This window comes from Strix uralensis, chromosome Z, assembly GCF_047716275.1.
Source record: "Strix uralensis isolate ZFMK-TIS-50842 chromosome Z, bStrUra1, whole genome shotgun sequence".
In the NCBI taxonomy this organism is placed as follows: domain Eukaryota; kingdom Metazoa; phylum Chordata; class Aves; order Strigiformes; family Strigidae; genus Strix; species Strix uralensis.
In genome coordinates, this window is record NC_134012.1 from 9,870,432 (window position 1) to 9,878,819 (window position 8,388).

Genomic DNA, 8,388 nt, shown 5'->3' on the forward strand with positions numbered 1-8,388 from the left:
GGAAAGTAGACAGCTAGGAAGCTGAATTCTGCTCACTATAGCAAGTATATATTTAACTTCACTGAACTGCCTAGTTACATTAATGAATCCATCTGAAGAACTCAATTAGGTCTTCCTGTCTAAATTTGAGAAGTATTACTTAATGCATGGTATTCAATATAAGGAAAACAACCACATTTACACACACTTGCTGCAAGATGAAGCAAGCCAGTGCTATATCCCCTGCTCGCTAGTTTGGGTTGACATCTGTACTTTGTTTAGTCTGCACTTTATTACATTGACTGCCTGCTCCTTGCATTCAGCTGTTTTGATTGAAACACTGATTGTGATTGAGGTCTGTCTTTCAGAACAGACCTCATTCAGTTATATGAAGATTAATCCAACTAAGCAATTAACTACTGTTTGCTGCTGCATCAGAGCAGTTGCTTGAAGACTGTTAGTGTTTATATAGGTCCAGGTGCTGCATAACATCTAGAAAAGTCCAGCCCACAAGAAGACATTCCGCCCCTGCACTGAGTTGTGAGTCCACAATAATCCCATCTGTTCGAATAGTTTAACTGACAGACGGCCTTGCCTTCGGTTTAGGAAAGCAATTGCTCTAATAAGCATACACTTACTAGCAGTGGGATTGCACTAAGCAGCAGGTCATCCCTATGCTGTCCTCAGCTGTTTTGAGCTACTTTACTGAGAAGTTACAACATACAATAAATGGTATTTGATCTTAGTAACACTTGTGGTTGTCTAGTTATCAACCCGGCAGAATAAGCCCAAAGTTGATACAAAGTCAGACTTTAATCTTCTCACCATTTTGATTTTACTTTACTGGAGTTATCATTTAAGTAAGAGTAGAAAGACATCTCAATAAAGCGGCAGTGACAGGTATGGACAATTCATGCTACCATTGAGGTGTCAGGATACTTCAGGCCCTTGGTGAATAAGAGCAATGCTTCCACAGTAAGAGGAGGAAGTTTATACAGCTTGTTATCACAGCTACTGTCCACCAAGTATCATCCAGAAGGAAGTTCTTATCAGGAAGTACAAAACATCAATATGAATTCTGAGATACAATATTTTGAAGAGATCCATACTTCTGGTTTTAGTCCCTAGGACAATAACCAAGTGTCACTACTCTTCAAACTCCATCAGTCATTGCTTTAGGGTTGCTGCTATAATTAGCAGCAGCATGTTGGTGCTTGTGACTACAAGTGTGCATAGACATGGACCAACTGCTCTGTGTTAGAGCCTAGCTGTAGCAGACTTTTAAAAAACACTATAAGGAAACCAGACCTGCAAGATTTTAAGTAATGCAAAACAAAGCATGTTAGGTTGGATTATAAAACAAGTAGAGAATAATGATTCAGATATCTATTATCTTTATTGCCAACAGATTTATATTTAAAATGCCAAGGTCCAAAAAATGCTGCATAATAAATACTTCACTTTAGGCTGTAATAAATAAAAAAAATTATTAACAAGGAATGCACTTTGCCAGCCACAAGTGTGGGTATTTTTGAAAAATAAGGGAAAAAAAAGAGTATGGCCATAGTTCACAGTTAAGCAGCAAGAAGCTGCTTATTACAGCTATTCCATAACAATGGAGCTATCCCCTCATTTTGCAGATGCATATTCACAGTTTAACTCCATCAGAAATACTCTTAACAGAGCAAGCAGTCACACTCTGCTCGGAGTTCAAGTCAGAAATATCTTTAACACACACATGAAGTAAGGAAAACTATGGTCCGAAGAACTCCTTGTCACACTATTTTAGTCCAACAGTAGGTTTAGGCTTCTAATAGATGTGTGCCCAGCACACTAGGACAGTCAAGTTGTCGTACCACCACACATCCATCATCAACATAGTAGTTGCTCCACCATCTCCACTGTAGATTTCACAGTGAACAAGAGGGTCCATTTGGTTTAACAGAGTCAGTCCCTTCAGTTACATCGCTGCAGCAGCATGTTTAGAGCGTATTCCATTCTGTGTTTTAGTTCCAGCGAGCATCCAGAAACCAGAAGAGTTGTCAGACGAAACGTTGTGGATATCCTCTCTTCATTGATGTAGGTAAGGAGATACTCCTCACTCTGATTGCAAATGATGATTTTCGTGTGATCATGATAGAAGTTCACCTGTAAAAGAGAAGCAACCTCCTGTTTGTATACTCTCTGCTTTTCAGTTTCTGGCACTTATCTGGTTTTACTACAATAAAGTATTTTAGAAACATCGTCTCTGCTGATGCTACCAAACTCACTTGAAATGTGCCATCATTGAAGAGCATCATTAATGCTTTATCAGATTTCAGCCACTGCAAGAGGTAAAGCCTGGGCCTGCGTATGTCTGTTAGGCTGGGTAAATCTCCTCCCTAGGAAAGAAAACAGACATTATGTTAAACACTCAGTTCACATTTAGTGTGTTTTTACAGCTCAAAATCCAGAAGGTAGCTGAACTTACATCCATGAGGTTCTCTTCCATGTAGTGAGAGAAATACTTCAGTACAGTTACTTGGCTAATGAACTGTTCAGGAGCCTCTGTGGCTGAGAAGACAGAGCACTGGCCTAACTCAGCATAGTAGTGGACTGTCCTGTCAGAGAAAGAAAGGTTAGAGATGAGATAAAAGCACCTTCTAAACCAACCTAGTGAGTTGTCGGTTTTGTCATCATTCTTACTTTTTGTCTGGCAGAAGGCTCATATGCGCCCCATTGTTGAAAAGGACACCAACAGTGTGATCCGACAGCTGGTACCCAAAGCCATACTTGTTAGAGTAGTCCACCCATTTTGTAACCCACTGGAAGGATGCTGTCAGCTGCTCTTTGGGAATGCTGTCTGCTTCTGGCATGTTCTCCAGACATCCTCGCAATACCCTTGCAACTGTATCAGCAACACTTCCCATGGTACTGTCTTCCAGGCCTGAAAGAGAAGGATTATTAGACTGACAAGAGTACAACAGAGAGCAGGCTTTCATTCTAAAGCTTCAGTTACATAGACTGTAATTTTAAGAAGTTAAGTCTTTATGGCTTTCCAGTTTTAATTCTTCCAAAATATTGGCTGTAAAATTTAGAGCATCAAAAATAGGAGGTGGGGAGGAAACCAGCTGTTCATTTCAAGCTTCTAAATCTGAGACACAAAGAAAGTAAAGGTGGGATTTAGAATTAGAGATTACATTTTGCTGCACTTACATTCACTGCTACTGCTGCAGCTTCCCAAAGTTCCTCTGACTATCATTCGAATAGAATCTCCAATCTGCTTAGTTTCTGGCAATGCTCCCGGCTTTGCTACTGTTGCGATAAGAGGCTGGATCTCCTAGAAGAGATGTCAGACATGTAAACGTCAAACATAACACATGCCAAGGCTTATACACAAGTTTTGCATGGCTCTCCTGTTTCTCAACAAATGATAAATTCTAGGAAAACTGGTATTAATGTTTCCTGCAAGTACAAAGAGCTGCTGTTATACTGGGCTTAAAGAAGCATGCCAGATCTTTCCATTCCTTAGATCTTCAATTTGCATCTTACATGCTATTAATCAGTCCTCTGCTTTTCTGCCCTAGCAAGAGAACAGGTGTGTGCAGGTCTGAACACCAAATGGTAAGAGTTAGATTCTCAACAATTTATTCTTTAAGAAGTCCTAGTTAATCATGAAGTGAAGCCTTGTATTTGGAATATTGAGAAAGAGCACCTGGCAGACAAGTTACCACACAGATGACAATGGAGTCTAGGCAGATACTATAATTACTCAAAAGCACAGTCTCCCTACAAAGGCTACCATACCTCAGTGAAGCTTGGTTAAGTCCTCTTAAAGCAACTCTGCTAATCATTTAAGCTTGATTATGCTGTGTACAGCCCCAGCTCTGATATCCAAGTCAAATATAATTTAATTCTAGCTACTCCACCCAACTGTTACTGGATTTGAATTCAACTGCACTTGCATTTACCTCATCTGTTCTGTGTTTGTGGGGCTGCTGGGTTATCGATGTCTTCTTCAAATCATGCCTGAGCTTGTAGATTTCTTCATCTTCTTTAGCTACTCTGTCTGTAATACAGGGAAAAATACTTAACGCTGCACCTGGAAGTGCTGTTCAACTACAGAAAGCGTAACAAGTTAGCTGCAGAAAGCATGCTGTCTACCTCCAGTAGCTTCTAAACCCACCATAATCTCCCAGAACAGCAGTGCCATTATACACAGATCACTAAGAGACTAAACTTTAATAGACATTAGGGACTAACAGATGGCTAATATAGATTGTCAGTATGCCATAAGAAGCATTTACTTATCTAAGTTGGTGTAGGTTGCAGGCTGTCATCTATATTTCTTAATAAAGACATCAAAACTAACCCAGAGAAGCTCTGAGACATAAATACAAGTGCTCCATTGCTATCTCATAGCTGTACATTACTAGCATGACACTGATGGCATAGAGATAGGTTTCAAACTTAGTTACAATCCACTTACTTTGTGTGTCGAAGTATCGGGCTTTATCCTTTTTACCACCAAAGAGAGCAGCAGCTGCTTTTTTGAAGAAGTTTTTAGCAGGACTTGACAAATGGAAATCAGGAACGGTGTGACAACAGCTAGCAGAAAGTCTATCGGGTGTAAAGCCCTGTGGAAATGAAATACAGGAAAATATTTTTAGACCACAGAGTGCATTCTTAGGGTGGGTATTTTTTTTCAGCCAGAACACTACACAGTACTAACCTGTAAGAAAAATTCATGTCGAATTATTTCATCTAAACTGGGCCGATCTTCAGGATTTTTGGACAACATACTAGCTATTAAGTGTTTTGCAGGTGCCAAGAGAGATGAAGGCAAGCTGTATCTTGCTTCTCTTATACATCTATATGTTTCTTTAAGATTTGTGGTCTCAAATGGGGGTCTTCCCAACAGCATTGTATACCTGTTTAAAAGCAAAGGAAACAAATTTTATTTATTTTATACACACACAATACTTATCTACAACTACTGGAAATGCTAGGTCTGTCTCCTAACACAAAGCAGAATTTCTGCACTTGGGCTACACACGTATAAAGGGCTGCAAACTGATGCAGTACTGCATCCCCTTTGAACTCTTAAAAGCCTAAGCCAGTGATAGAAATATTTCATTTCAAAGGCAGTGAAGTACTTACATTACACAGCCCAAGGCCCAGATATCAGATTCACAGCCGTGCCCTTGTTTGTTGAGGACTTCTGGAGAGAGGTAATTTGGTGTGCCACATATTGTTCTGCAAATCAAAGAGGCCACAGAGCCAGTTAGTATTTCAGATAGAAAGAGGAGAGAAGCTGTTTTTCATAGGGCAGGTTTTTCCTCTCAAGTTTGGACAAGAACTCAGACTCCTAAAGAGGAGCTGTATGAATGTTAATAGTGTAGAGGTGTTTCATGGTGTCTTCATGATACAGGAACAGCAGACTTGTATCTGCACTATTAATCATTCAGGTACCCTGCCTCTGGCTTTGCTATTATTCAAAAGCTCAGAGGAAAGCAGAAGTCAAAGCATGGCAGCCTGTTTTCTACAAAAGGAAATCTTGATCCCAGAAGCAATTAGCTTTTGCTATCAAACAGGATTTCTCATTTCTAAATAAATTTGTTTTCATTTTTTTATGGTCCTACCTCCTCCTGTGCTCCAGTGGTTCCAGCCTAGCTGCCAAGCCAAAGTCACCCAGTTTCAGTTCCATGTTCTCATTAATGAAGAAGTTACCTAGCAGACAGAGAAACTCCAGTTAGTCCTTTTCTTGCAAGGTAGGAATGCATTTGCCACAGGTGCTGAGTCATATGTGGTTCAAAGCCAGAAGCTAGCCAAGACTTTTATTTTTTTAAAAGTAGGAATGCCTAATGTCATCCCTTAAGCACTCCAAGTTTCCACTGTAAAGACAAACTGAGACGATTCTACTAATTAAGCTATCACCATACAAGTGTAAAGTGGTACGATGCTGACAGGGCTGGAGGAGTGTCTTTTGAAGTTGGTGCAGAACTTACCTAGTTTAAGATCCCTGTGCAAGATTTCCTGTTCATGAAGATACTTTAGCCCTGACACAATTTGCCTGAGGTAGTATCGTACTTCTGGTTCTGTCAATACCTTCCTCGCTTTTAAGATGTGAGCCATTGACTGCAGAGGAAAAACAAAGGCAAAAACGTCACTGAACATTCATGCACAGGACTCACCTTAAGCAAAAGTAAACCAATGCATGGAGAAATGACAACTAAAGAAGCCACAAAAAATACCTTTTACACATCACACATTTAAATTAGTTGAAGATTCCAGGTAAGTAAATACTGGATTTCTCCCAGCTGATGCTCACCCTTCTACTGCAGTACTCCAGAAGAATGTAAATATTCTCTCTGTCTTCAAAGTAGTGGTAAAACTGCACAACATGTCTATGATTAAGCATTCTGTGCAGCTCAATCTCTTTATCAATCTGCAAAGACAAGACAGGAAAAAAAAAAAGTGCTGTTAGCCTTGCATCCACAAGGCTGAGTATAATGGTTCTCTATCAGAGCCATTTCAGGAAAAGGGCTGGGCAATGCAGCACACGGAGAGTTTGAGGAGGAAAAAAAAAAGTAATTCATGCGCACACACCTTTTCCCTTTGATGAGGTTTTGCTACTCTGCTGTGAGGAATGATTTTTGCAGCATAAACTTTATTTGTTGTCAAATCTGTCATCTCATAACACTTGGCAAATCCACCCTAGATAGACACACGAGAACAAGGCTATTATAGCAGGTACGAAAGAAGTCCCACACTTAGTCATTCACCAGCTCACGTATTAGTCAAAGAGAGCAACTTCCTTTGCACGGGATAATTTGGTAAAAGCCAGGTTTTAGGCTCATCGCCTATCCGAACGTTCGCTTTGCGGCTCTCCCCCCCGCCCCGCAGGCAACATCGAAGTCGTTTTTGCGGGTTTGCCTGAGCTGAAAGCACAATTCCGCTTGTATTTCGGGTCAGAGATGAATCGGGGACAATAAGGGTGCTCGGACCCTCTGCGGCTGGGCCGGGGCAGCGCAGGGGCAAACCCCGTTCGGGGCGGGGGATGGGGCGGGGGGAGAGGCGCTCCCCAGCAGCCCCCAGGGAAAAGCGGCGGCGCGGAGGCAGCGGCCGCCGCCCGCCCCGGCACCCCGCACCGCGCTCCGCCGAGGAGGGCGGCCGGGCCGGGCCACACCGGCCGCCGCCCCGGGAGGGCACGGGGCCCGCCGCGGCCATTACCTTTCCAAGCACCTTTCCGCGGCAGTAGCGCTTCCCCGTCGTGGGATCGGTTATAATCCGGGAGACCTCGGCGGCGGGGTGGGAGTGCGGGTGCGGCTGCTCCTCCGCCTTCTTCCTCCGCGACTCGCCGCCGGCCGCTCTGCCCAGCGCCGCTTCGCAGCACTTGGTGCCGCCGCCGCCCGGCGGGTAGGCGATGGTCCGCAGCAGCTCCATCACCGCGCCAGCTCCGTCCTACCCGCCTGGCCCCGGCCCCGCTCGGCCCGCCTCGGCCGCCCACCCGCCCCGCTCCCGCCGCGCTCCCAACACCCAGCAGCGGCCGCGCTCGTTCCTTATATGGCGGCCGGTGGCCCCGCCCCGGCGCCGCGGGACGGCCCCCGCCGGGGCCCCGCTCCGCCCGCCCGGCTTGGCCCGGCCCCGGGGCGGCCCGAGGGGAGCTGTGCCGGAGCGGGGCACCCTGACCCGCTCTGCCCGGCCGTGCGGCGGGAGCGGGACCGGGACCGGGACCGGGACCGGGACCGGGACCGGGGATAAAACCCCTCTCGAGGCCGGGGGCAGCCGGGCCGGGTGCCTTTGAGGCCGGTCCGCAGCGCGCTGCCGCCGCGGTGGCTGCTCTGCCCACCGCCGCCCCCCCGGTCCGAGCTAGGCAAGGCCCGCCTCAGCACAGGGTGTATTTTCCTGACTAGAGTATTGCTACTTGCGGGGCAGCAGGAGTTTCTGATAGACGATTAGTGCCGTGGTCGGTATCAGCAGCCCCCTAACAAGCGCCTGTTGCTGCACATGAGGAAGGGAAAGAGTTTCTCCCACCTATGCCTGAGCAACCCCAACACAGCAGAGAGCCAGGCTCTGTTTTTTATCTCAGCATGAAACAGGCCCATGGATTTGCTCAGACAGGGCAAATCATTGGGGTGCATGCCCCAGTGCCAAGGAGCTGCCCTGTCCCTCCTTCATGGAGAACCCATGACTAGTGACACACTCCAGGGCTGTCTGACCACAGCTCTGAAATCTTTTCACAAGCAGAACCATTTCCTTAAACATCCTAAATGCACGTAAACTAATTCTGAACACCCCTGAAGGCAATGGTAATCCAGGACCTCTGATCTAGATGTCTGAGTACATACGATTGTTGAAGAGTGAAGTGTGTGTATGGGAGAAAAGTTTTGAAATGTGAAATAGTTCTGCATTTCTCCCATTCCAGAG

The 8,388-nt window shown here is 45.0% G+C and overlaps 1 protein-coding gene across 1 annotated transcript; it reads right to left on the bottom strand.

Annotated features, from left to right (window-relative positions):
- Positions 1-1,356: 1,356 nt before the first annotated feature.
- PLK2 (polo like kinase 2) lies at positions 1,357-7,474 on the bottom strand. The gene is made up of 14 exons (XM_074856343.1): positions 7,192-7,474; positions 6,568-6,675; positions 6,290-6,406; positions 5,967-6,096; positions 5,601-5,688; positions 5,119-5,214; positions 4,691-4,889; positions 4,448-4,595; positions 3,930-4,027; positions 3,175-3,298; positions 2,665-2,905; positions 2,450-2,579; positions 2,250-2,360; positions 1,357-2,127 (listed from the first exon to the last, which is right to left on the bottom strand). Exons 1-14 carry the CDS (start codon positions 7,402-7,404, stop codon positions 1,936-1,938), a joined length of 1,995 nt encoding a protein of 664 aa, XP_074712444.1. The 5' UTR covers positions 7,405-7,474; the 3' UTR covers positions 1,357-1,935.
- Between the last annotated feature and the right edge of the window lie 914 nt (positions 7,475-8,388).